Genomic DNA, 27,205 nt, shown 5'->3' with positions numbered 1-27,205 from the left:
ATTTTCACAGCAGTAGTCTCAATTTCACACATTTGGGATGCAAATAAGCCACGGTCATTTGTCTGAAACGCCAACAAGAATTTATCCTGTTATTTGATGATGATATATAGTAGAACAAACGACATGAATTAATTTTATTGAGCCTATCATATATCAAACCTATAAAAAATCCACTATAATAAGCTTTTTTTTGGTCAACCGGCTATTGCTTGCTCTTTCATCACCAGCAGCTGCAGGTTAGCCTGTAGTTTGCCCATGCTTTTTGTTTATCCCTATAACATCCACAAAGCTGTGATTTACAAATCCTACCAGCACCATTGTTATAATTGTTGGGGTATTATTAGTTCAGCCTACTTGCTGGAGTGCAGGAGGATCACATGAGGCCTCGAGGGGGATGGGCAGAGCGTTCAGAGGGTGGTGTGGCTTTAAGAGTTTACTACCATCACTTCGCTCACTCACTCGTGCACACAGCAGAAAGTTTGGAGACCAGGCAAGCGCTGGGATACCGACGGAGGAAGTGACGGGACTGCGTGAACTGCAGAAGAAGCAAAAAAGAAGACGGGAATATCAACACAAAGCAGGCTGAGTAGCAACGTGTGGTCGTCGGACTGCTGGCTGTAGCGCTCGGGGAACGGAATTGCGCGTGATTTGGTTTATAGCACCGGAGAGAGACTTTCAATGGAAATGAGCTGAACTCCCAGAAGTGAAAAGGTTTTACTAAGGGGACTGTCGTCTGATTTCCATGACCGTGTGTGTAATTCTGGGAAGTGCTGGCACACAGGGGACCATATGGAACTCCGACCTGCAGCTGTAACCCTTCTTTGAATATGAAGGAGAAGACTTTACAGAAAATCCAAGGAAATAGTTAGGGGACATGAACACACATCTCTGGATTTCACCCCGAGTTTTCCCTCTGTCTCGTTCAGTTTTGCGCCTCTGGGGATGTTTGCGAGTTGCATGTCTGCGCCTTCGGTTCACACACTGACCCGTCTGTGCGCCCTGGTGCTGGTCCTCGCTGTGGGACTCGGTTCAGAGCTGCGGGTCAGAGTCCGGCTTTCTGACGGACTGGTGACTGAGGAGGTTTTGGAGGCGGACAATGAGAGAGACTCCATATCACTCGAATTTAAGCAGGGAGACGGAACACTCATCACTTTTGTGGTGGACTTCAAACAGGTGAGAGGTGGTGCTGTCAACTACTTAGACTAAACTCTGTTGTACCTGGAGGGGACGTTTCCTCCTCCCTAGTACGGACAGTATTGCGATTTGGAAGGTGCCGTTACAAAGCCTCATATTGCTGCAAGTTGTTGTTTCTTGTATCCAAGGCCACTTCACGGTACCAAAAATAAAGGGTGGGCTCATCAATGATCACTGAAGTCTTCAGGAGGTCCCCAACTATTTCAAACATTAATACAGAATTTATAGTTAGAGAGAAACATGCATTCATTTAATGAGTCTTGGTCATCCTTAAATTTGTGATAAAACCAAAATCACACTGTACCTCGTTGGGGACCTCCTGGAGACCTTACTGATGGGCCAAAACTTTCACTTTTGAGAAACACACACTTAGACTTCAATACAGTTTCACTTAACTGCTTCCCCTCAGGACAAAATCTGATTAAACAGGGGTGTGTTTACCATAAACAGAAACCTCGGCTTTCACAAATCCAAGTCGTGTATCAGATGTGGGGGTGGTAGCCCAAAAACCAAGTGTGATAGATGTCTGCTTGTTTACCTTCTCCTCAAAACCTTTTACCACATTTTTTTATTCTCTCAAGGCTGAAAAACAGTAACCACAATGACCTCTTTCTTCAAATTCAACTTTCACTTCTAGGCAGGGATACAGGTTCATATATCTGACCTTAAAGAAAACCATCCCAAAGGTCTAAAATGCCCTGGATGAAATAATGGAACTTGGACCTATGACTAGTAGTGTCATTCATCTTTTTCCATCTGAGCAAGTCTCACAGAGGCCAAGACAGCTGCTGCTCCTTAGATGTGGCTAGCTTAGAAAACCCCTGCTGTTCTTGGGTTCAGCCCAGAGCTGATTATCGGTGGCCATATTTAGCATTTTTTCTTAAAGTAGGCGTGCAGATCAAGTATCCTTCTGTAACCAGAATTACATTAATGATTTTTGCAAATATGACACTATATGGCAATCACAACTCATAGGAACATAAATGTCAGTCCTGGAAGGAACACTACAACTGATGTGTGCGTACATCGGGGGGACTTGGAGCAAAGGCATGCGTCTGTGATGGTTGCTGTCACACAGAAGCTGACAGGCTGGCGAGATGTGAAGTGGGAGATTTACCAGGATTAAGTGGGCATGTCCGACCTTTTTGATCACCACATCTGGTTCACTAAGCAAAACAGCTAATTTAGAGATGAAAGAGAAGAGGCTGTCGCCCCCAGTCACTGGTGACACGCCAAGACAAAAGAGACACACACCGATCTGTGAGTCTTTGCTTGGCTGCGCCGGCACTTCATCTCTTAATACATGCACACACTTAATACGCACATGTGGGTCTGCATTTGAATAAAAGCAACAGAACCTCTTAGAACACTTAACTTTTTCACTGCCTGGTTTATCTGTTCTACACCGCTCTCTTTCTCCCCTTGTCCCCCACTCTGTCGTTTGCTCACTTTGTCCTGTTCACTCCACGTTTCTCCTGCATGTGGTTTTCATTTAGTTCTTGTGTAGTATCTCCAAGATTTATGGGAAATTGGATGAGCTGTCTCTTCCAGCTGCTTTGATGATACAGTCCAGATGAATGCATGTGGGAAGAAGATCATTTTAACAGGGAAGTTAAACACTGGAGAGTTAGACTGGCTTACACAGCCTAAGGTGGATAGGTACTGTAGAGGCAAAAGTCCTCTTTGGATGTTTTCTGGTCCTCATCATTAAGTGAATGTGTTTTGTCTGACAAGCGTTTCATTTGTGTCTCAGGGTTTTTATGTAATGTGTAAGATTTTTATCGGGATCATTTCCCAGTGGAACTCTATATAGATAATCAGACAGCAGCAGTCATTCTGTTTGCTGCTATGTGAACATGTGGCAAAGATGTGATGGTGAATGTTATAGCCATTAGCAGAGTGGTCTGCTGGATGTGAGAAGGAAGTTTAGTCAACCTTATCCAAGCAGTGAATCACTGTTAGTATCAGCCGTACTGTGATTTCAGGAGATTTCCGTTTTCTCTGTGGACATATGGAAAAGATGATGTGGTTTAGCTCGCTTATGGCACCTATGTACGTTGTTGAGTAAATCTGAACCACTGAAACCACTGAAGAACTGTTATTATCATTTTATGAAAGAAAGAAATCATGGGTGGGAGTCAGTCATCCAGTATTTATTGTCCACACATGTTTGTAGCTCACTAAATTTGCTCAAAAGTTTCAGTGTCATCAAGGGACTTTATGTTAGTAATTTCACTGTTTCATTACTGTCTATTATCACTGACATCTTCACAGCTGAATCTACTCTAAATTATCAAAAATTGCAACCATCTGTCTGTAGAACAGTAATATCCCGATGACATGTCTGATGTCAGTGTAGATTTTGCCACACGAGACAAATCTGAACACAGATGTGCTGTTGCTAGTCATTTGTTAGTTGCCAGTTCAGTGCAGATCTGATTTTTTTTTATTTATTTATTTATTTTTTATTTCAGCAATCACTGCAACAGCTTATGGTCTAAAAGAATCTAAAGACCTTGAGCGGAACATAAACCATGTCTTGGAGAGTAATCCAAGGGAAATGTTTCACATATTTGAGAGGCTGTGTTGGGTCTTTCCAGATGTATAAACTTTGTCAGAGAAGCTAATGAGTTTGCACTCATTAGTGCCTTGCCTTTTATGTTCAACTAGTGGCTTTGATCAATGCAGGAATGTGAGTGACTTCACGGGCCTCTCAGCTGACTTACTTTTGTGGAAGGTGTAACTTCTGGGCTGCAATGGTGCATTCTCTTGTACATCTACACCTTGGTTCTGTAATGACACATCTGACAGTTTAAACAAAAATCAGTACATCTTTGGCAACACTAATGCAGAATAACTTAAAAAGGCAGCTGAAATTTGAAAAGCGTTCATGGCACAGTAGTGTTTTCAGATCACACATTTTGGCCAAAATCTTAGAAGCCACTTAAGACAAAGCTTTGATCACATCAATCACGTTAGAATTTTGAAAAGGTTTCATTATCACAGTTCATAATACAGCATAAAACTACTTTCAAAGTTATCCGCAGAGACTGCATCTCTTGTGTAGGCCTGGCTTTAGTAGCCGTTTTCACGCATGAACTCCAGACTATGTCCGTGGAATGTTTGTCCAGAAATGCTCTTTCATATATGTAGCACACAACAGGAGATAGTCTGTGTCAGGCATGTTGTCACCTACTGGAAATGGCTTATGAGAGTGGGGGCCCTGGAGCAGAGTGCGCAGGAGAAGAAGCATGACGTAGCCAGTTTGTAGCTCTTAACAACAGAAGTTCTCGAACCATGTCATGTCTCCATTAGCTATTTTGTTATATGCTGCTGTTTTTCTCACTCCAGCTCACTCAGGCATTATGTGGACTTTGTACTAGGGAGCTGACAGGGTCAAGTCCGCTTAACGTCTGGGCCAGCTGACTCAAAATGTTTGTGTTTTCACATACAAGTAGAGCATGGATCATGCTGCAAATATATATTTCTGCCCTAGACTGACAAGCTTACAGTACATAATGTCATAACCTGACCCAAGCCCGATAGAGTTGAGTTTGTGTGGTGTTTTTGCCCTTATCATTAAATGAAGCAGAAATTTGAGTGCTTCAGCCATATAGCTTAAAGTTTGACCTACGTGTCAGACCCGGCCCTGACCCAAACATAATGAACCTGGTCCAAACCCCAGGGTACGGATGAGTCCTGTCGGGCTTGGTCCGGGTATCTACGCTCTACATACAGCTCCTCTGGGTAATGTCTAGATAATTTCAAGGTTCCACTGCATGTCTGAAAAGGGCTAGTGACACCCTGCTGTGCTGATGGATCAAGGAAGCAACAGATGGTGGGAAATTGCTTCACTCTCACACTATCATGTTAAATGGGTCTAACAATGGCGCCATGGTGTGAATGAGCACATCAGCCATTTAATTAATTTTCTTTTCATTTCAGCTTTATAAACCGGATCATGTTTTAGTCTGGGACTGTTCCGCCCTCAGGTCAGTTTGCTCTAGTGTTTATTCTGATTGTCTTCAAAGCACCAAAGCTTTATGGATACGCCCAACAGCAAACTTGCTGTATGAATGAGCTGGAGGATCTTCACACACCCTTATGTGCTATGTCAAAAACAGAATAAGCGTTGGGAGGGGCAAGGTAGGTTGGTTAGCCTTTCAGTGTATGTGCCTGTTGAATATACGTACAGTATCTGTGACCCATTTGGCAGATGTCCATCGCTTGTCCTCTCAGAGCCTTCACATATTGTGTATCACCCATTAAAATTGTTCAACTGGATTTGGACTGTAGCCTTTATTAGCTATTAGGCAAACTGACTTTCCTGTGTAGGAGGCTTGATGGCATGTTTCTTGTGTTTGGGAAATACCCCTGTTTTTCCAAATGAAACAACTGCTGGCTGTTTTTTCCTGATTGCAGCCGTTCTATATCAGTGACAAGTCAGCGCAGTCACCACATTTTTCCCCTCACTATTTTATTTACTGCCGCCCTTTGGCTCCCACTCAACCCTGAAACACCATCCCACTTTGTCACTTGCACAGACTTGTCTATTTACAGGTAAGTGCCACCTGTTCCAGGAAATAATGTTGTTTCAGACGCATTATAGGGACACATGAGTAATGAGCCTGTCTTATAGAGTCATCGATGAGTCATTGGCAGTCAGTCATTCCCATGAAATTGTTTCACAGCGTAAGTGAAAATGAAACAAAATAAGCTTCAGCTTTCCATCCTTACCTGAAATACATACTTATATACTCAGATATTCAAGCTTTTATGTTGAGCAGTACCTTGGAAGACCTCTACTACTACTGAAGGACTGGTTCTTGTTACCATTGCTAACTCTGAGAGACAAGACAGTCCAAGTAACTTCAAAACAGTGCTGATTTATTCAAAGGATCACAGGTAAAATTAACATTGCACGCTCAGGTATCTTGCACCTCCAAACTGCTCGCAGGCAGATGTAAGATGAAGGACCCTGAACCCACCAGGCCTATACATTATATCCCCTCGGTTGGGCTAGCCCCATACTACACAGAAACGTCAACTGAGACGTCTCTCTTACCAGCTTTGCAGCTGGTCATAGCAGTAGTCAAAACATGAAGCAAATCAATGTGTGTGTGTGTCTGTTGATTAAGTGGTGTGTAACTAAAAACATTCTCACGACCTCTAGTACATGTGGTGGCTTAAACATAAGAACATATTATGGCTAAGGCTACAGTTATACACGTCATAATAATAATATTAAACATCCTGTCTGCTGACAGTCATCAACTCTTCTCTCTAGTTATCCTTGACCAGATGTACCCTGTAGAAACTCATAAGCATGACTAAGCATTTAACAGTCTAACTAGCCATCCTATCTCCACTAAACATTTCTAATACATAAAGTATCTATCCAATTTCTATCTGACTAAAAATACCTAACACTACTCATTTTCCCTTTTGATTCTGTAGTTCCTTCAATGTGATTTAGAGGAATTGCACTGCTTTTACTTGTAATCTCTGTTTAAAATTAGATTTTTAACATGTTACTGAATATATGTTACAGTTCTATGAGGTTACTCTGGAGAGAAAAACTAATGCATCTGAAATTATTTCTGATTCGGGTTCTTTTCTGTGTTGTTTCTGTTTCTACTCCATGCAGCTTTCACTGTAGTATGTGCAGGCCAGGCAGAAGACCTTTTCAGAAGATGAACCCACTTAAGTCTTTTCTCCTGGCAGCCCTTTGTTCCCTGCTGACTCTGACTCTCCGGAAAATGGCCTCTTCTATGGCCCTTCAAGGGCCCACATTGGCCTCTTGTGGCCCCTGTTGATGTCTTTATTTTTTATCCTCCTCCCACCAGCAGACCAGATGTTCATCTGTAATGCTGCCGATAAAGTAAAAGATTCCCAATCCCACACGCAGGGGGAGATGCGGGGTCATGCAGGGAGAGAGAGGTCATAGCAGGGAGAGACAACTGTCAGATTTTATTTTTTTTTTTTACCCCCAGTGATCTGGGATAGTGGACCACATGGTGCTGAAGTATCAGCCTTTGATGAACAAGACAGTAGCTGTGGCTTACAGTGTGCATAGCTGTGATCACATCACTTCAGAGGTTTTAAGATTGCATACAAGGGTTTACTCTGCCAAAGCTTTTGTTATGTTCTGCCCATAGTGTCCTGAAATGCCCTTCTGTCACACTCATACTAGTGTCGTCTTGGCTATAGCCCAGTCTGGTTCGTTTCAGATTTGCAACCCTTGTGACAGTTCTAGAGCTCAAGTTATTAGGGTCCACAGCTGGGAATGTATTACATCACCTTCCTGTCAAATAAGCTGCTCAGCTCTTTTGCTATAGAAGCACGGTTTCTTTTGTAAAAGTTCTGAAAAAGAGCAGCGAAAGTCAAAACAATAGGGATGACTTTTTAAAGGATACTATAAACTAGCATCAGGCTCCTTGGTTTTCCTGTTAAGACACATTTTTCAACTAGGTGAATAAATGGCATTTACAAAACTAACCTCTTTCACATTCAAACCGTTTTTAATGGTAAACATAAGTTCTCAGTTATGGTGTTTTAAATTATTCTAATATATGGCTTTATGTTTATGTGCTCTGCTACAGGATATGGGACAACCGTTAGAGGCCAAATGAGACTGCAGCCATGTCATTTGTTTATGTCTTATCTGTTTGTCTCATTTCCTTCCCTGTTGACACCCACTGTTTCTCTCCCACTCATTTCCTTTTTGCAAAGTCTTCATAAACAGTTTGGGTGTCTGGATAATTGTATCCAGGTTCTACATGAAGGGACAGTTCCCTTATTGTAACCTGCACATGTTTTGAACAGGTTTGAAGCCTTTAAAATATAAAGTAGAAAATGTTGGTGAAGTTTTCACATCTGTAACACTTAAATATTAATACTCCTGCAGTTGGCAAAGTAAGTAACCTTTCATAGTTAAGAAAACATCCAAGTAGAAAACCTTTCTTTCTGTGGCCTCCAGTGTTTTCATTGCCCATTCACTGCCACTGTTTACTAATTGCTGCAACTCTTTGGACAGCCAGGTGTGACCAGCCCCAAACGTAACTCCACATTCCTTCCTTTGGAGCCACTGTAATTAGCTTTAACTCAGGCATTTTGTTAGCACAGGAGCTGTTCTCTCCTTTCTTTTGTCTGTGTGAGTCTGTCTCACCCTCTCTCCCTCTGTCTCCCAACATGATCTTTAATCTCTGCCTCCACCTGTGCTTTTTGACTGAGCTTCCTTCAAAATGCAAATATCCTCCCCATTAGCAACAGTGCATGTTTTTAAATGAGAGTCAGAGTAAAAAGTGCACACTTTATTACATAGGCTTATAAAAACAGAAGCCAAATGGATCAACTGGAAGACTGTGTGAAGCTTTTATATCAGCATTGTAGATTTGTGTTGCTCAGCAGCTGCTGACTGGGAGAAGACCCTTAAAAGCTCCAGCAACTTGGTTTCAGACCAACTCAAATACCCACAGTGATCCCAAGTGACTCATCAGAGCGTGGCTGACCAGCAGTGCTCCCCAGCCAGTCGTCAACCTTATCAACAGACAGGATCTTAGTCGGGATTGGAAAAACAGGAAGAACCCCCTGCACAGGAGAAAGATGCTGGTACACTGTTTGTGTGTGTGCATGCATTTTTGTATGTTTGAATGACCAACCATATGTGCAGGTATTGGCACAGTTGGTCTCGCTTTCAGAGTGAGATGTACATGTTTCACTGCACCAGAACGTTTAAACTGCTTGTGGCCATAGAACCCTCATAGAACACAGCTCTCTGTTTCACAGTCAGTAAATCAGGTACATACTCTGTGACGGGAGCATATATGGCACTGTTCACTGTAAATGGCACCCTTTGAATGGCTGAATAGGCTTTTGTGCACCTCTTAAATAATCTGGTCCACCAAAGGTAACCACCAATGAAATGGGCCCCCCCTCTCAACTGTTTAATAGATCTTAGTATGGCCCCCGCTAGTCCGGTTGCATGAATACAGACTTGTGTTTGGCCGTTGGCCAGTGGTAGTTTGTCTGCAAATGGTCTCTATCCCTGGTGTCGGAGAGCAGTGCTTAGGAATCTGTACTTGTTTGGATTATTTATAGCCATGCTGACATTTACATTGCTCTGGAGGGGGAAAAACTCAAGGCTACACTGTCCTTTGATTGTGGTATTAACCATCTTTTTCAAGATGGGGGGGAAATGTCCCTCTTTTAATTCTTAAGGTCTGTACCTGGTCATTTTTTCTAAATACTGCTCTACAAGCCTTTAATTTTATGTAGGTCTATGGAAATGCACATTGAGAGAATGAATAGGTTTCACATCTTTAAAAGTAGTTGTGAATTGGAATGGTTTTACTTCTTATTTTCAAACTTTAGCAGGTTCACATGACTATAATGTTCAAAAGCTGAATTTGTGAAATTTTTGTAGCTTTTTTTAAAATTATTATTCAGATGTGTCACTAGCTTTGCAACAATTGGCTGAATCTTAATCTATACCATTTGCCACTGGAGCGTGCCACCTGCCTCTAACATATTTGTTAGTATTTTCCCTCATCAACAGTCTGACTGAAAATGAACAGTACCCCTTGGCCCATATTAAAAGAGGTATCTCTTGTTTGATCTGTCAGTTCAGTGCCCACGCCCTCATGGTGTTTGGATGTTGCCTGCCATCATAACAACAGGGGAAAACCCTTCTTTAATCATAACACTGCACATTTCACTCTTCAGCAACCTTTTCTTTTATCATACTTTGAATGTGTCTGCACAAATCAGTGTGTACATGTGCCAGTGCTTGTTTTCAGGCAGGCAGAAGTGAGTCTAGTCTTGTCCAAACAAACAGTGGAATACCAACAACTTCTGTCTGGATGGAGAGGCAGAGATGATGTCATTGTTATTACTTGATGTGCTTTGGGAATCCATGCTGATTATTATCACAGCAGCGCCAACACTGGTTTGTTATTGCTATTCAGAGGTCATGATTAAATTCAAGTTTTCTTAATTGATGGCTGGATATGCACAGGCTTCATACAGATACATTTTCATAGTGTCTTTGATACCTCTGTCATGTCTGTACACTAAATATAAAGCTGCTGCCAGCAGACAGTTAGCTTAGCTTGGCATGAAGATGAGGGAAGTGGCTAGCCTGGCTCTGTCCAAAAGTAATAAAATTCACCTTCCATCAGAAAATATTTTTACCAAAGCACTGGTGCCCACTGCTTGCCCTTTTGACCTCAATCCAAAATGAATGGCACTAGTCATTAATCTGGATCGATAGTGACAAGAGCAGGAGATCCCAGTGTCCACACTTTAGCAGTGACTAAAGCCCCTTTTCCACCACCTGGTACCGGTTCAGCTTGACTCAACTCAACTCACCTTAAAGTATTTCTGTTTCCATCAGTCAGATGTTGAGGATAGTACCTGGTACTATTTTTGGTGTCACCTCTGCCGAGGTTCCAAGCAAGTAAAGGTGATACCAAACGGTGACGTGTAAACACTGCAGACTAGCAATTTGGTCAGAGAAATCGCGTCATCAACATGTGAGACATCCTGGGACAAAGAAACCAGCGGTATTTTGATGTCCTCCACTGTTACGGTGTCGGTTGCTGACGACATCACGACAATGTAATGCCGTGTTGCTATGACAGCCAGCTACACTGAGAGGGAACTATCTACAGTCGATTTGAGTTGAGCCGGTACCAGGTGATGGAAAAGCGCCTTAAGTTCCAAAGAAGTGGACTTGGTGGGGCTGTACCCTGCTTCTCTGTAATTATCCAGCAAGCCCTGGGGCAAATCCATGTGGCTGACACAAAGGCCTTCCCCCTTCTTTCTCTCTCTCTCTGCCACCACATCCAGTGTCGCAGTGTTAGCACCATGTGTCTGCAGTATGGGAGGTCTTGAAGTCGTGGCCTCTGCCTCTCCCTATATTTAAGGGGAATAGACATTCGTACCCATTTTATTTTCCATTGTCATTGTACTCCCTGTTTTCACTCTGTTCACTGTTTATGCATTCATGCCTCCTACTGTCTTGAAGTTCTCTTTAATCATCCAGACTTTGGTCTTTTTTGTAAAAAAAAAAAAAAAAAAAAAAGAATGCTAGTCTATTACAGTATGAGAACATATGAGGTATTTAGTTTTGGCTTTCTTTGTATCTACAGTTTTTAAGCCCATGTTTATGCACAACACGGAGCAGCTCACAGAGATGTGCAAGGTTAATATCACATAAAGCCTGTGAATCAGTATTTGTTAATAATGTTAATAATTTGCTTTCCAAAGGTCAAAAGGTATTGCATGATTGCCTTGTGTAATGCCCGTGCTTGTACTGTGCAGCTGCCAGCAATTCTTTTCACAGATAATAGTGGATCTTCAAAACGAGGAACCAAAGTGATCATGCAAAGTAGTCTATGAAGAACTACAGACCAGTTAACACAGTTGAAGCAAAGTGATTTTCTTTGTTTCCAGCATGAACACTTGCATAGAGGGAAGTGGGCTCAAAGAATGTAGAGAGGACTCATGAGGTTATCTCAGCACTGTTTATCTGTCCCAGAGTTCCTCTTGTTCAGGGAGTGAGAGCCTTGAAAAAGCTACTCCTCTGCAGCCTGTTTGCTTCAGATGAGTGTGTGAAAAGTGGAGGAGGGGTGTTTGGGACTGTGCATGTCTGTCTTGAAGCTGAAGCCAAGGACGAGAGTTGATGTCTGAATGGAAACGCAGATCTACTGCTCTGCTTTCTCCAGTGCTGGAGCTTCCCATCATGCTTTGCATGCCCTCTCACAGAACTCTTTATGGCCTTGGGTTTTGTGCCAGGTCTCTCACACACCTGCCAACAGCAACAAGTTGTTTTTTTGTTTGTAAATTCTTCACTATCACAATTTTTCTACTTCCACAGTTCCACATAAAACAGCAGGGTAAAATGTTTCTGATTTTTATGAGATGTGAAAAAGTCTAAGTTTGACAAGAAAGAGGCCCAAAGCCTTAATTTGACAGGACAATGAACTGGAGCATGGCTAGAGCAACACTGCACAGGCCTACAGACAGTAAGAAGTATAAACAAACTGTCAGATGAAGCTTGTGGGTGTAGTGAACATAAACGTCTCTTTACTTTTGGCACACAGTTGTTTGAAAATCTTTGTTCTCCACATATTGAATTACTTTGAATGTCTGGAAAAGTGCTGCATTAAGTACCAAAATGGAAAGAATATTTGTTCTGATCTGTATGAGACTGCAGATATAAACGGTACATTATTATAGCCTCACCTCATGCGCCACTTGAAAGATTTCTGGAAGTCATCTGTGTAGCCTGTCATCTCTCATCCCTTGTGTCTCGCAGAATGTGAAGATATTTCGAGCGCTGATCCTGGGTGAACTGGAAAGAGGGCAGAACCAGTACCAGGCCCTGTGCTTCATCTCTCGCCTCAACCGCAATGAGATCATCCCCAGTGAGTCCATGGCCCGCCTCCGACAGGTATGGTGACTGATATGATGACTGTTTTCAGTCATAGTTCTCAGAGCAAATCGGGGTGTGAATACTGATCATTTATACTGTATGCTCAGAAAAATCCTCAGGCCATTCGCATGGCAGAGGAGCGGCGAGGACTGGAGCAGCTGACAATGAGCGTGGCGGTCAATCTGAGTCGGGCCTGGCAACTCAGCTCCCACATCCGCAACATGTGCAGCGAGGCCCGAGAAGCCATATACACCAGGGAGGCAGATGTCAAACACTGGCTGGACAAAGGTCTGGAGTCATCTTTGTTTATCAGTGAAAGTTTTTTTAGTGGTTTGAGCAAAATATCTGTTGGTCTCCTGTCTTCTCTTCTTTTCCCCATCCCGTCTAATTGTCCCTAAGATCTGTATGTCTGTACTGATGATCTTTATCTCCACAATACTATCTCTTCCCTTTTCTATCACCTAAATGATTTTTTCCACTTCATTCACTCTTGGCATCATCACTGGATTGTTGTTGATAAGACTCTGTCAGTGAGTGCATTTACATGGACAGTGTCCCAGTTGTGATCATATTCAGCATATGGTGTTTACATAGAACACAGAGAAATCTGGTTATTAATATCCCCGTATACGTAATCAAAACTCGTATCCTGGTTACTGATTACTACTAAATCTTCAGTCTCCTCAGCTCTGTCATCTCCTATACTTTGATATAAGTAGGAAAACATATCCTAACTGTTTTTATTTATTCTTCTTAAAGGAAAAGACTGGGGATAGCCTACTATATGTGCTAATGTTGATAACCTGTACACAACTTAAGGCTACCAGGAGTTGATGTATCTCCCATTGGAGCCTTAGTATCCACTGGACAGGGAAAGCTGAGGTCAACTCCTTTGTCCTCTGTTGTGGAATCTTAGTATCCACTGGACAGGGAAAGCTGTCAACTCCTTCATCCTCTGTTGTGGAACGTGGATGGTGACCAACCAGGTCATCCAATATTTTGAAGAGTTTGGATGTTGTTGGACTAGGCCAACTTCTTTTGTTTTGATGTCTGGCCTTGTAGTAATTTTTCTTCCAAGGTTTTCAGTTGTGATCCGACCCATCCAGCATCCCATAGCTCATTTGCCCACTACACTTTTGAGGATGTCTGCATTTCCATGCTTTCAGTTCAGACAAAATTCTCTCTCTGCTCCAAAACAGAGATGCTTCTGCTCCAGATATTATTTGTGTTTATCTGAAGTCACTTAGATGCTGCAGCTGTGCCTAGGCAGATAGTCTGGAACACCCAGGAGCCTGGATAATATGGATGCAAAACAGTATCCTGTTTTCTTTTGGAGTACTCCAGCTAGTGTATTCTGGTTTCTCAAAACTGAGATAAGAGCTTATCTGGGTTTCAGAAAATAATTTTTGAAATTCTGAGATGAATTTTACTTATGCAAACATGAAAACGGGATACTTCAAAAACCATATCACAACTGGGACACTCATGTCCATGTAAACACACTCATTGTCAGTGCTGTTGATGTTTATTATGTTCCATTTGTCTTGTTACATCTCTTATAAATTTTCTACTTTGGCCTAAAAATAAAATCTTTGAAACAATGCAGTCTGAGTAGGCACACTTCCTTTATTTCTGAAGGCATTATTGTGCCATCACTATACTTTTCTCAATTGAAAACACATTATCAGACTTGATCGTTTATTTTTAAAAGGCCTTTTGCAGTGATGTCGAACCTATCCAGGCCGAGGAGAATCCATATACTGTAACACCACTTTGTCCACTCACAGCAGTGTTATTGCTCCGTGTCATTGTCTGCATGGAGGAATCTTGGTAGAATCTCCTTTGCATAACAAAACCCCCATTTTACTGCAATATCTCCCAAAGAAGTAGCCACTTTGTTCCCACTTTTCAGTTCACTATTGTGTTTCATATTGAGGGAAATCAGAAAGAGAAAGATTGACACGATTGTGTGATAGCATGCTTTTGTTTTTAAAACCACAAGCACTGATAATAATGCCCCCTCTCCTGCCTGTGTTATAGGAGTGGATGGCTCCATATTCGAGGTCTTGCCTCAGACAACAGAGGTGCCCAGCTTCCAGGCCTGTCACACTACTAAAGACTTGTGGCAGCCCTGTCTCTGCACATACAGCCTGCGTCTGGAGTGGTACCCGTGTCTGCTGAAGTACTGCCGTAGCCGGGACACTGTGGGAAAAGGCTCTACCTACAAGTGTGGCATAAAGAGCTGCAGCAAGGGCTACCATTTCACATACTATGTTCCCCAAAAACAGCTGTGTCTGTGGGACGAGGAGACCTAGTATTTTGTTCTGGATGGTTAAGAAAAGTGAAATCCTTTTTGTTTTCCTCAGCCAAGCCAATGCTCCTCCACCCATCCTATTCAAAGTAAACACAGGAACACCGGACCTCGGTTTATACGATGTTAAACAAAGCTGTCTCAGGTGGGTAGTGGTGTGAGCCAGATGTTCAAGCTGAAACAGGTGTTGGCACAGGAAGGAAGGAGTGATGCAGTGTGGGATTGTAAGAGGATCCACTGACTTTTTTTCTGGGAAAGTGACATATTGTTGTCAACTATAGTGTAACTATGCCAAGAAGATGTCAATTCTGTGCCTTTTTTGGGAGAAATAATGGGAGCAGATGACAAGATACCAATAACACCCTCTCAAATTAGCACCAAGATGGACAGTCTGTTTCTGGTCAATTAACCACCAGCTGAGGAGCAACAGAGTGGCACTGATCCCAAGACTCGTACAAACAAACTCTTCCATCCTGGTGAAGGAAAATTTGGATGGTGGATTTAACTTTCTTCTAAAGCTCTGTGAAAACGCCCGTGTATAACCATTTAAGCTGGTTGTCAAAGAAAACGCTTTATTTATTTTGGTTGCAAAATGAAATTATGGAGGACTATTTTTGTATCAGTTTAATTTTTATATTGAACAAGCTCTTAAATTAACACGTTAAACCACAGGTCCCCAGTAACAAGAAGTGTTCAAACACATTTCAGACATTTCAGATGTTTTGATGTCATGGATATTGGGTGTTGTTTATAGACTCATCGATACATCATACTACTTTATTGTCAAGTTTTCATGGTACTACAGACTATGCAGATAAACAGGTTTATTATATCCTTTAATAGGACAGTTTTAGTTCTTCTTTACACCATCAATACCCAAGAGGGACACCTCATTCCTACCACTGACATTGTCAGTCTCTTTAAACGTGTAAAATAAACCAAAGTTAAAAGAGGATCTGTCAAAACAAGGGTGTAAAGTTTCAGTGTCTAGAAGCCAGCTCCTCAGTATAGGATTCATTCTACCTGCAGTGTAGCTTTTCAGTAGGCTATACTGCCATCTACTGGATATACAGTCTTGTGTCTTCAATCCATCAATGTGAGCAGTTCGATGTTTATAATTTATTCATCCCAAATTACTGATAACTCACAGGCATACTTCAAAGAGCATTTCTTCAAGTTGTGGAATGAAATGTCAGTTTGTCTGTCTGTTCCTTTGAGCAATACATTTAAACATGTTTTTGGTTTGTCTTACCTCCAACTCCATTTCAGCGTTTACTGCCATATCAGAAGTTCCTTTGTGTTTTGGGTCAGGATGCCCTGCTAACTAAAGAACCAAATGAGTGCAACATTTGTATTTGTTGCCTTTTATGGTGATCAAGTGCCTTAACATTTCCACTATGTAATTGTAGAATAAGTTGTTAAACATATTTTTTCTATGAAAGAGTTTTGAATATGCTGGGGGAAAAATGCCATAGGAAGAAAATTGAACAATTAGATAATGTACCATTAAGAGTTGTTTTACATGAATTATTTCAATAAAGTCTTTCTTTGCACTGCATGTATATAATTGTAAGTAATTATTTAATGTATTTTGGGGACACTTTATGCCGTTACTATATAGTATACAGTAGAAAGAAGAGAAGGGGTTACATGTGTCAAAGGTCCCAGACCAGAATCGACATCTTGAAACCCTTGTCTACCAAGGAGCTTTCTAATATCCAAATCTGCCAAATATCAGTTTACTAACTCACTCCCTGTGCTTTAGCAGGCCGTGTCACTGGGTTTCAACCCAGCCCCAGCAGGTAACCTGTCCTCTGCAACGGCAACACCACTGTGCACCCCCCGTGCACCTTAATATCCCTGACTGTATGGTTATGTGCTGTTTGTTAGGCCTGTGTAGTTCTCCATTTTGTGAGCTCCCCTGCTTGAATAAAAAAAAAAAGTGTGTAATTCCCGTTGTTGACCACAAGGCATTGCCACTGTAAACCGGTTTGGGCAGACATCAAGGAGGATGGAATCGTACCGTTTGTTTTATTTAACATTATATAAAGCCTGCTATAATCTCTGAACGGCTGGGTGGTATGATAATATACATCCAGAACACACGGCTACTATATTTTCACCTATAAGGTGGAAGTGAAGGGTTGGTGAGGGAAGGGAAGCTGCTGTTGCAGATCGGGGCGCAAATAAAGGACGACGAATAGCAGCTAGAGTCAACACAACTAAACCCTTCAGCGTATAGTCGGTAAACACCTTCACAGAGCAAATAACACAAAGGATGTAAAGCGAAGAGGCAGCCACATGTGCACCTACAAGGTAACTGTATCTTTCTCCATTTCTGAACATTACCACGGGGAAACCCTTCGACGTTATCTCGTGATCTGATCCAGCCAACTCCCCTGCACAGAGATGAGCTGGTTTTCATTCAGGTGTATCTGTTTTGCATGTTACTGCTGCTTGTAAAAACAGGTATATGGAAATGTACCCAGAAGAGCTGTCCACCTGTCTGGTGTTCGTTTCATTATTACGCACGCCAGCTTTATTTGTGCTATGCATTATTTATAGTTTGTTTTATTTCATTCTGTATATTTGTTGGCTTTATATGACCATGTTAGATAGGCTCTGTGGCTTTTGTTTCGGATGCCTTTTTGTGTTGGGAGTGTTTGGACACGTTGTTTTATGGCGTAATGCTTATGTTCCATATGTTCTCACGTTAAACGAGCACCAAACAGACCTAGAACCTCACGGATACATTGGAGAAGTTTTGTATCACAGGTGAAAGGATAAATCGATCAGGGGATTCGGCAAGAGAAGGCAAGTTTATTTATATGGCACATACACAAAGGCAACACAAAGTATCTGACACAACGCACAATGCATTTATAGATAAAGCATTAGAATACAGATGAGATTAAAACGTTAAATGTACATTAAAAGCATGTAAGTGTAGATACAAAACGTTCAGGATAGCTGTGGCAGACTGGATTCTCACTGTTCTCATACTTTTACCAAGCCTAACCTCTGTGTACTTTGACACCAAAGGCCGTTGTAGTTTGAAACATGGTCATGTGAGTGTTTCTGCGTGTCAGCCCTGTTTTGGAAATGTACCCAAACTGAGTTGTCCCAGTACATATAATATCACAGCTCCACCTCCCCATCTCATTCTAACATCCCTGAATCTGCACAGCTGCTGTACATAACAAGCAAAATAAAAATAACACATTTCTAGACTGATGCCATCTGAGACCTATCCCCCAGTACCCTCTCATCTAGTTTTGAAAGCTGCTTGAAGTCTTTGAGAATCAAGCATACATCTTGTTTTGGTCCAGCGAGAGTGGGCCTGTCCATCTGCATGGTCTCGGCTCCTACTACAAACGTCACAGCAGAAGAAGAGACATCCCCCTCACCCCACCAGACCCTCGGCCAGCTGACTATAGTGCTATTATAGTTCAGGCAAAGGCTAATTGTTGGTCACTTACAAAGGACTGCACAGTTTAAGTATTTGGATGGTAATACAGTCTCTTTCTACGGTAAGTGATATTACAGAGCAAGATATACATTTTTCTCTCAGCGTGAACTGTGATTCAGAGTTGACTTGATGACTGCAGATGGGCAAGTTTCTAAAAGAAACTGTAAGTTGATTTTAGATGCTTTTCTTGTTCTTGTTTCTTATTTTGTCTTCAGAAACGAAGATGACACTACTCGTGGTGTGTGCACTCCTGTCCCTGTCCTGTTGGGTGACTTTCTACCTCATCTTGTGTAATGTTAACGGGTCCAAGAGTTATGAGTGGAACTGTCGCCTTGTGACCTTGGTGCACGGAATCCTGGCAGTCTGCATCACAGCATACATAGGCTATGTGGATGGACCCTGGCCTTTCACTCATCCAGGTAGGATGCATACCTTCTATGGCTTCAGATTATTAGATGAACATATTATATTAATTTGTACTGTAAAGACAAAGTGCTGTTGAAATTATTCACAAATATAGAATAGCCTATAATTTGCCAAACTGCTGATAGGTTTGCTTGAATAATCATTTGGCCAAAGAAATGTAGGAAACTCTTTTTATAATGCTCATCCCAGGTTCTCTGAGCCCAAGGTAATATCTTCAAATTTCTTGCTTTGTCTGACTAATATATCAGAACCCAAAAGTATTCAGTTAACTGTCAAACGTGACAAAAAAAACAACATAGCATTACAATCAAGAACCTGAAACTAACAGTGGTGGAAGAAGTACTCAAATTGTTTACCTTAGTAGAAGTAACAACCCCACAGTGTAAACATACTTTGTTACATGTAAGAGTCCTACATTCAAAATCTTATTTAAGTAGAAGTACAAATATTGGCATTAAAATATACTTAAAGTACCAAAAGAAAAAGTACTCGATGTACTTAGTCACTCTCCACCACTGGAAACTAGGTGATTTTTTTTGACACTTATGATTGAAAAATAAAAATATTGTTTTATCATATTTGCTCATTAATTGTCAGTTAGTTGACTAATACTATCTCTGTGATGTTTAGCATGTTGTTGAAAATGTTCTAGAAATAGTTATTGTTTATGTATTGATAGATATTAGCAACAGTTTGCCAAGGATGTGTAAACCCTTCCTCTGTGACCAAATCATTTCCACTTTGCTGTTATTATTCTAAAAGTTTTTAATCAAAAGTTTGTTATTGCATGTTGATGTTAACAATGATGTGGTCCTGGCACAGCTGGTTTTATTATGGTGATTGCCTTATTATTTTTGTTTTGTATTTTAAAAGGACATGCTAACTCAAACCTGTCTGTTTTTGTTTGTGGATACCAGGTACAAAGAACACCCCTTTGCAGATAAGTGCCATGGTGGTGAGCCTGGGCTACTTTGTTTTTGACATGGCCTGGTGTTTGTACTTCCGCACAGAAGGAGCCGTTATGCTTGTCCACCACACCGTGAGCATCCTGGGGATCCTGTTGACTCTGTGGTTGGGGGAGTCTGGCATCGAGTCCTGTGCAGTGCTCTTTGGCAGTGAAATCACCAACCCCCTCCTTCAGGCACGCTGGTTCCTCAAAGAAACAGGACATTATGCGACGCTGCTGGGGGACATTGTGGACGTCGTCTTTGTGCTGTTGTTTGTGGTGATGCGAGTGTTCGTGGGAGGCACAATGCTGTACTGTGAGCTGATCTCCCCAAGACCCAGATTCTTTATCAAGTGTGGGGGAGTGGCCATGTACGCCCTATCCTGGGTGTTTATGGTGGACATTGTTCGATTTGTCAAACGGAAGAGCAAGGGCTGGTGCGAACAGCAGAGAGGCCACCAAAATACAGTAGCAGCTAATGGTCATGAAGGAAAAAAGGACTGATCGCCCTCTGTTTCAAGTCATTTTATATTATGTCTGTGTTTTTCATTTTGGACATGCACAGGAAAGTACAATGAAACTTCAGTTTATGTATATATATTTATGTATATTTTATAGCCATCATTTTTTATGTTGAGAAGTATCCTGTGACATCTGCCTGAGCATTTTAAAAAAAAGTAGGCAGTTATTGTAGCTGAACACATTATGTTATTGTGCAAAAGGTGGAGTTAACAACACAGATGTTGTTTATGTCACTGAAAACCAAAGGAGTTTCTTTAAACACATGAGCAGATGTTGCTTTCAGTTGCAGTGAAGTGTGGCCTAATCATATGTGGTGGTGCTTCAAAGTGACATTTAGTATTTGGAAGGAAACAGTTTACATATAATATCCGCGGTCCTTGTGAAATATATTTAGTTATATTAGCAAGTAAGGATTGGTTTCCTTGGAAGCTGTAGGCGTAAGTGAAACTTTGAGCAGATGTGAGGTGTATATTCAGGGACATGAAGTCATACCAGAAAGCTGGGCTGAATTCCAGAGACATATGTTTAATTACTTTAGGTGATTTAGTTTATAGTAATTCCTCCAAGCTTTTTTTATGTATGATTTTGCATACATTGTAATATTATTTGGGAAAAATGCTATTTTGTGATAATAATTTCAGCCATATTTCCAGGATACAAAATGTAAGTGCATCATGGGATAAATGCAGGTGACTAAGAAAGTTACCAACACCCGTCATCCCTGTTTTACCATTTATATTTAAATCAAATGTGTTGCTTTCATAAGTCGTGTGGTCACCTGGCTGCCACTGTTAAAATCACATGAGCATCACTTTTTTTATTGAAGAGAGCACAAATCTAACTGGTGTGTGCCTTAGTTATCTGAATGTAATTTTCTAATTTTTGTTTGGTTTTTGTCTCATGCCGTACTGTAAACCATCCAGTATAGGAGCAGGAGTAGTGAAGAATCGTTAGCAGTTTTGGATTTTGTCATTGGCTTTTGTAATCCCTGTCTAAAATGAAATAAAGACCTAGTATATTGTTTGTATGCTTCCGAATATATTTAAAACAACACAAAACTATAAACTGCATTTGCATTAAATGTCTCAGCTGTATCACTGTATAGAAACTGAAGTTACCTAAGCTGTCCACATGATGGTGTCATATCAATTATATATGAGGACAGTCAGTTGGTTACTAAAATGAAGACCTTTAAAGGAGAGAGGAAAAAATGCTTTTACAGCAAGATAAAGTGAAAATAGCCTCACATTATACATTCATTTAAAGTGGCCAGTTTTAATTGTCCTTTTACCATGAAATTAACCAATTAAATATGTTTTCATATACTGGGGCACACAAAATTTGACATGGTGAATGATACTGCATGCAATACACAATGTATTGCATACACTGTAGTATGGTACAGAATATTGTCAGCTGCCAGAAACATTAATAATGAAATAGGACTAACATGCACCACTTCATACAGTTTGTTGTGGTAAATAAGTGATGGATGGAAGGTAGATATGGCTAACTTGTTCTACTCATGTAGGCTACACAAGCACCGCTTGCTGCTGTAGTACAGAAACATACATTCATTAAAAACCCCATACTTAGGGAGCATTGATGGCTCTGATTCCAATGGATGCGGATCTTTTCTATAAAATCTTGTTTGGCTGCTCTGACTGCAGTGGTTTGCAGATGGACTCAAAGTAAATAAATGCAAAGACATGACTGAAAGTCTCCAGACAAAGTACTATCTTTTGCTTTTTCATTCTCTGTCTCTTACACTCTGGCAAACACACATACTGCCACTTGAATGTGTTTTCCCTCTGTTCTTGAATGTCATTCAAGCTTTGGCTGTGGATGCTTTAAGGAAGTGCAGTCAGAACAGAACTGTCTTCGTGTGAGTTATGGGCCAAGGAGTGGTCTGTTAGCTGTAAATAATGAACATAATGACTGTTCTTCCAGCCCCACACCAACCACAGACAGACACAGAACCATGAAATAATCATAGAACATCAGGCACAATTATCAAGTTAATCAGCCACCTAAAAGAAAATGCCTCCATGCTAGAAGTAGAAAGTAAATAAGTACATTTACTCAAGTATTGTACTATTCACTAAATTTTTGAGGTATCTATAGCCTGCTTTACTTCAATATTTGCATTTTCTGCTACTTTATAGCCTACTTCATTACATTTTAGGCAAATATTGTACTTCTTTACTCCACGTGTATTTGATAACTTGATAACTGTAGTTACTTTCCAGAATCAAAATTAAAAAAAAAAAAGTTCAAATAATCATAAGACTACTACCCAGAGTATGTGAAATAGCCTACTTCAAATTATAAGTATATAAGGCAGTTAACACTGGCTCCACATTTACTAGCTGCAACATTAAATGTGATGTAGACAATAATTATAATCCAAAAATATGATATAGGCTACTATATACTGTTTTTTTTATTGATTATACAGTTGGCTGATTGTTTAAATAAATAAAAAAATTATAAAAATAAAAAGCTTTTCCCACAAATTGCTTGTTTTGTCTGAGCAACCCAATGACATACAATTAATAAAAAGATAAATATGGCAAAACCTCACTTTTGAAAAACATCTATTTGAGTGATTTTATAATCACAGCCTATAGTATTATACTAAAAGAATACGAGTATTGCAGTACTATTACTAAAAGACGTATCCGTAGTGGCAATAGGACCTATTGTTGTTGTTAACGTCTTATTATTTTCGTGTGTCCCATATTTTCCCCTCTCCCGGCGGAAGTGGTTAGTGGAAGCGCTACTGGACCCCAACAGGACCCCAACAGCTAGCTGGCTAGGGCGTTGCTAGCAGCAAAAAGTGGGATTTTTGTACCTTTCCGCAAGTTGTATTCTTCAACAAATAACGTCTTGCGTTGGAAAAAGATCGTATTTGATGTTTGCTAAAAGTTTTCAGCGCCTCGGCGGTTTTTTGTCGTTGTTTACACAGGACTGGCGGGTACTTTCTGTCCCGTTAGCTGGCCGCATACGTTAGCTAGCCTGCTTTCCATCCACGGGAATTCTGTCTAGAAACGACTGAATACTGGAAACATGGAGTCAAGGAACGTCGCGCTGTGCTAACCGACTTCACTTGGTCTTTTTTTCCTCAAGGAGACTTTGTGAAGGACATAACACGGAGGCATATCGCAAGCCACTAAACATTCACGTGGCATTGTGCATGTATTTTCAGTCGTTGTCTGGCTCATTGTTATGAACGGGACTTTGCTTAGTTTGCACACGAAGCAAAGTTTTTTGCTGAAAGAGCTCATCTGTTTTGTTAACTGGTAGCTGGCGAGAGTCAGCGCCAGTCAGTTTTCCGTGAGAAATGATTTTCTCAGAACTATTCTTCTTATTTTAATCGACCATCAAACCGGTTTTGTTTTTGAATCTGCAGTCTTACACACTGCTACAGCATTACCCGCAGTTGTTTTTTTCTAAATTCGCAACACTGCTCTTTGAAACTCGGTATTGAGCGATTCTCATGGTCACGGGAGACTCGTGCCCACAGCCACAGACAGGAATTTCTGGGAGCAGGGAATACCGACTGGACTGGACGAATTTCCAGCACCTTCAAAGATCGTTTAGGCACCGAAGCCATTCAACCGAGCAGGGGTGTTGGCAGACGGACTACACCGCAGGGCCAGGGTATCTGTTACATTGAAATACAGATTGTTTACACGGAAACTGGGATGTGAATGCAAAGGATTCATACGGGGAGTTCGTACATGGACAACAACGCGTATCAGCTGGAGTAGTATATTTATTTCTGTTGCCAAAATATTGTTTGTTGCCGGTGTAGGTTATTATCAGACTGCACAGCTAACACGACAGAGGCCCCGATTCATTTTTAAGGTCTGCACTGTAGATTACTTGCTGCTATTCAGCTTTGACAAGGGGCATTGGTTGACAGATTGCGCACAGGTAGTATTTTTTCGTTTCCTATAGTGTTTGGACGTGCCTCGGAACAACCCAGCGGGGTCCTCCGATTAATTTATTCTCAACATCATTCACAAAATCCTCGCCTACGTCAGACGAATGCCAGAGAAGGACGCTCCAGGACTTCGCCTCATCACACTCTGGAAAATGTTAATCGGATATAAATTGCTGCAATTCTAGAACCGGAAGCCCAATGAGTGACACACAGTCCAGCTTCACTGACAGGTACAGTGTACTCTGTGTTCTGTGATTACACTGGCTGCACTCCACATGCACAGATTGAGTCTTCAGAGTAGTATAACAGTTTGAAATTGTTAATCATAACCCACAGTCTGATGAAAATATGTCTTACATGGTTCAAGTGAAGTGCTTCTTGTGATGATGTGCTCAGTAGCAGCTGTGATATACAGTCTAATTAGTAAGGGAATGGCATCAGATCTTGGTGGAATTTCTGCTGATCTCAGCATAGGCAAAGGAGTAGTCTTCAGACAGTAAAGCACTACTTGTCCAAGGAATGAGAAGGCCTGCCGCTATTTCTGTGCCAGGGAACAGTCATCCATGATCCCTGTACACCTTTCAACATCACCATTACCTCTAAGCCTTTAAAGCTAACCTTCTCTTACACCTATTAAAACAATCTCTGGATTTAGACAAACCCTTAGCTCACTGAGGCATCTGTCAAGTCAAATTTAAAGGTTGGACACCGTTGCTAAGATGAGCTGGCTAAACAATTAGTCATTACCCGAGGAAAACAGTAGAGAAGGATCAGGCTGTCTGACAATATATTGCACATCTAGATTAGTTTTATCATGACAGAAACCAACAGCTCTGTGATTCTGTAGCTGTAGAATAAAGAGTTTTCTGTTCTCCAGCTGATGTACTCTGGCAGTAAAACAGATATTGTGTCAAGTCTTGCTACCTGAATCCCACATACCTGTGAGGAGAGCAGGTCAGTATGGTGGAATGTAGTCAGTAGATTCAGGGCAGAGGGAAGCTCATGGCTAAAGCTAGAGGCTACTCCCCCCACTGCTATGACTGCCACCAACTGCTGTTGTGGTGCTGTTTATTATGTGTGTGTGGCTTTGTTTTTTTAATAATATTACCATGACAATATCCATGGCACAATTGGCTGAACTGGTGTATCAGATTTTATATCTCTGCCTGCTTTTGTCAGTACAATCAACAAATCTGGAAATTTCAGTAGTTCAGCAAACCTGTAATGAAATGTAAACTGCAGTTGATAGGAAAATAAATCCCAAAGAAACTTGCTAGTAGACAGTGCAGTGTGTCTTAGAATATTTTACATTATATTTAGACATCTCAGATTTGCCACTGCATGAGAAGGCTTGAGACAGTGCTCCAGCCATTTGCTGTCTGCTCATTGCTTTAGTCAAAGTATGTGGTTTGACATCTTTATAGAGAGTCTGCTCATCTGCTTGTTTTGGTTGTATAAGTTGTGTTCTAAGTTTCACAATTGTTCTTCTACCCGTAGAGCATGATACAGGTCATTATGTTAATGTGAAACAGTGTGACAGCAGTCTGAATTCTGTGCAGGCAAATAGCTCTGTTCCTCTGATGCAGAAAAATTTGAGTTGGCCTGAGATCTGATCTATTACTTTGGGATGCAGCAGTTTTCTAGGGTGTTTCTCACAGTTGTTTATGACTTTATTGATTAATGCCATTATCTGTCTCCCCCTCTCCACTTATGTCTATGTGTATTTCCCTATCCTTGATTTCTCTCCCCTTATATGTGGTGGTGTGCATTTTGTTGTCACTCAGTTGGCTATGCTGGGAGAATGTGTCTAACATCTAGTGGGGTTGGGCTGTCAGCCTGTAGGTCGGTTTAGTGCGCTCCTAGCTCTTTGTCATAGAGTTCTGCTGATCTCCACGTTTTTCCCACCCCCCTGAGGCCCTCCCGGGAAGTGTTGCTAGTGACATCACTGATAGTAAACAGTAGCTTTCAGGGTAGTAAACTGGCTGTCTGCTGTATGCTCCTCTCCAGGTCCATCACTGTAGGTCAGGTACATCCAGGGAGACTGACAGAAGTGTGTCATTGTTACGCCACTGAAGGACAAGTGATTATGTCTGTGGCTAGTTAAGGATAATAGGGTTGCAACTAATGAGTGTCATTAATTGATTAGTTATCATTGATTCTAATGTCATTTTTTATGACGCACTTTACTCATTTAGCTGTTATACTGTCAAATATAATGACAAAATGCCCATCATAACTTAACAGAGCCCTGGGCAGTGTCAGGCATGACAGTTCACGTCGTGCACACAGTGGCAGAGACCAAAAGCGTAGCATGTGCAGCGTGTAGCATCTTGCATACTTCTCAAGCGAGACTTGCGCTTGTTTCTGTGCCAAGTGAGTGTTCAGTTGCACGTATGAAGTGCTTGGTGTACACCAAGTACCGATAGGAGTCTACAGAAATACCTTGGTGAAGGGAAAACTACACCCAATTCTCTGACAAATAGTACACAATGAGGGAATTACTGGCTACACATCTAATGCATATATACCCCATTTCGACCAAGGCAGCTCTAGGAGCCGGTGCCTAATTTGGAACCAGTTCTGTGTGTTTCAGCAGCCAAAGAACTGGCTCTGCGCCATGAAAACTGGTTCTACCTTGACACCAACTCTCTGCTGGTCTAGAACTAAGAACCATTTATGTTAGGAGCTAGGGTGGGATTATTGTGACCAAAGACCAACTAAAGCTCTGTTATTTATAATTAAAAAAACACAAGATCTAAGACTACGTTCACACTGCAGGTCTTAATGCTCAGATCAGATTTTTTGCCGAAATCTGATTTTTTTTGCGCTGTTGTTAACACTGTCATTTAAATGCGACTGCCATCTGTCTCATGTGTGAACGGTATACGGCCCTGAAGTGACCCGCATGCGCAGAAGAGGACGTGATGTCAGACGCAGCGTACTGTGTTTGC

At 41.3% G+C, this 27,205-nt stretch overlaps 3 protein-coding genes across 8 annotated transcripts in view; all 3 read left to right on the top strand.

Annotated features, from left to right (window-relative positions):
- Positions 1-344: 344 nt before the first annotated feature.
- Positions 345-16,267, top strand: oafa (OAF homolog a (Drosophila)). Its single transcript, XM_020600210.1, has 4 exons — positions 345-1,173; positions 12,515-12,649; positions 12,739-12,919; positions 14,672-16,267. Exons 1-4 carry the CDS (start codon positions 943-945, stop codon positions 14,944-14,946), a joined length of 822 nt encoding a protein of 273 aa, XP_020455866.1. The 5' UTR covers positions 345-942; the 3' UTR covers positions 14,947-16,267.
- Positions 16,268-16,917: 650 nt separating this feature from the next.
- Positions 16,918-21,313, top strand: tlcd5a (TLC domain containing 5a). 4 transcript variants are annotated; one of them, XM_020600077.1, is made up of 3 exons: positions 16,918-17,258; positions 18,627-18,830; positions 19,755-21,313. In XM_020600077.1, exons 2-3 carry the CDS (start codon positions 18,635-18,637, stop codon positions 20,285-20,287), a joined length of 729 nt encoding a protein of 242 aa, XP_020455733.1. In that variant the 5' UTR covers positions 16,918-17,258; positions 18,627-18,634; the 3' UTR covers positions 20,288-21,313. The 4 variants fall into 4 exon arrangements, with proteins under 4 accessions (XP_020455733.1, XP_020455731.1, XP_020455732.1 ...); XM_020600075.1 differs by having other exon boundaries at positions 18,272-18,830; XM_020600076.1 differs by having other exon boundaries at positions 16,918-18,472.
- Positions 21,314-23,076: 1,763 nt separating this feature from the next.
- arhgef12a (Rho guanine nucleotide exchange factor (GEF) 12a) overlaps positions 23,077-27,205 on the top strand; it is a 49,377-nt gene continuing 45,248 nt past the window's right edge. For all 3 annotated transcript variants that reach the window (XM_020600140.1, XM_020600139.1, XM_020600138.1), the window contains exon 1: positions 23,077-24,484. In XM_020600140.1, the coding sequence (XP_020455796.1) occupies positions 24,453-24,484 (32 nt within the window). In that variant the 5' untranslated portion in view covers positions 23,077-24,452. The remainder of the gene's footprint in view (positions 24,485-27,205) is intronic.

This window comes from Monopterus albus, unplaced genomic scaffold, assembly GCF_001952655.1.
Source record: "Monopterus albus unplaced genomic scaffold, M_albus_1.0 scaffold45.1, whole genome shotgun sequence".
In the NCBI taxonomy this organism is placed as follows: domain Eukaryota; kingdom Metazoa; phylum Chordata; class Actinopteri; order Synbranchiformes; family Synbranchidae; genus Monopterus; species Monopterus albus.
This window is presented reverse-complemented; position numbering and strand designations above follow the sequence as displayed.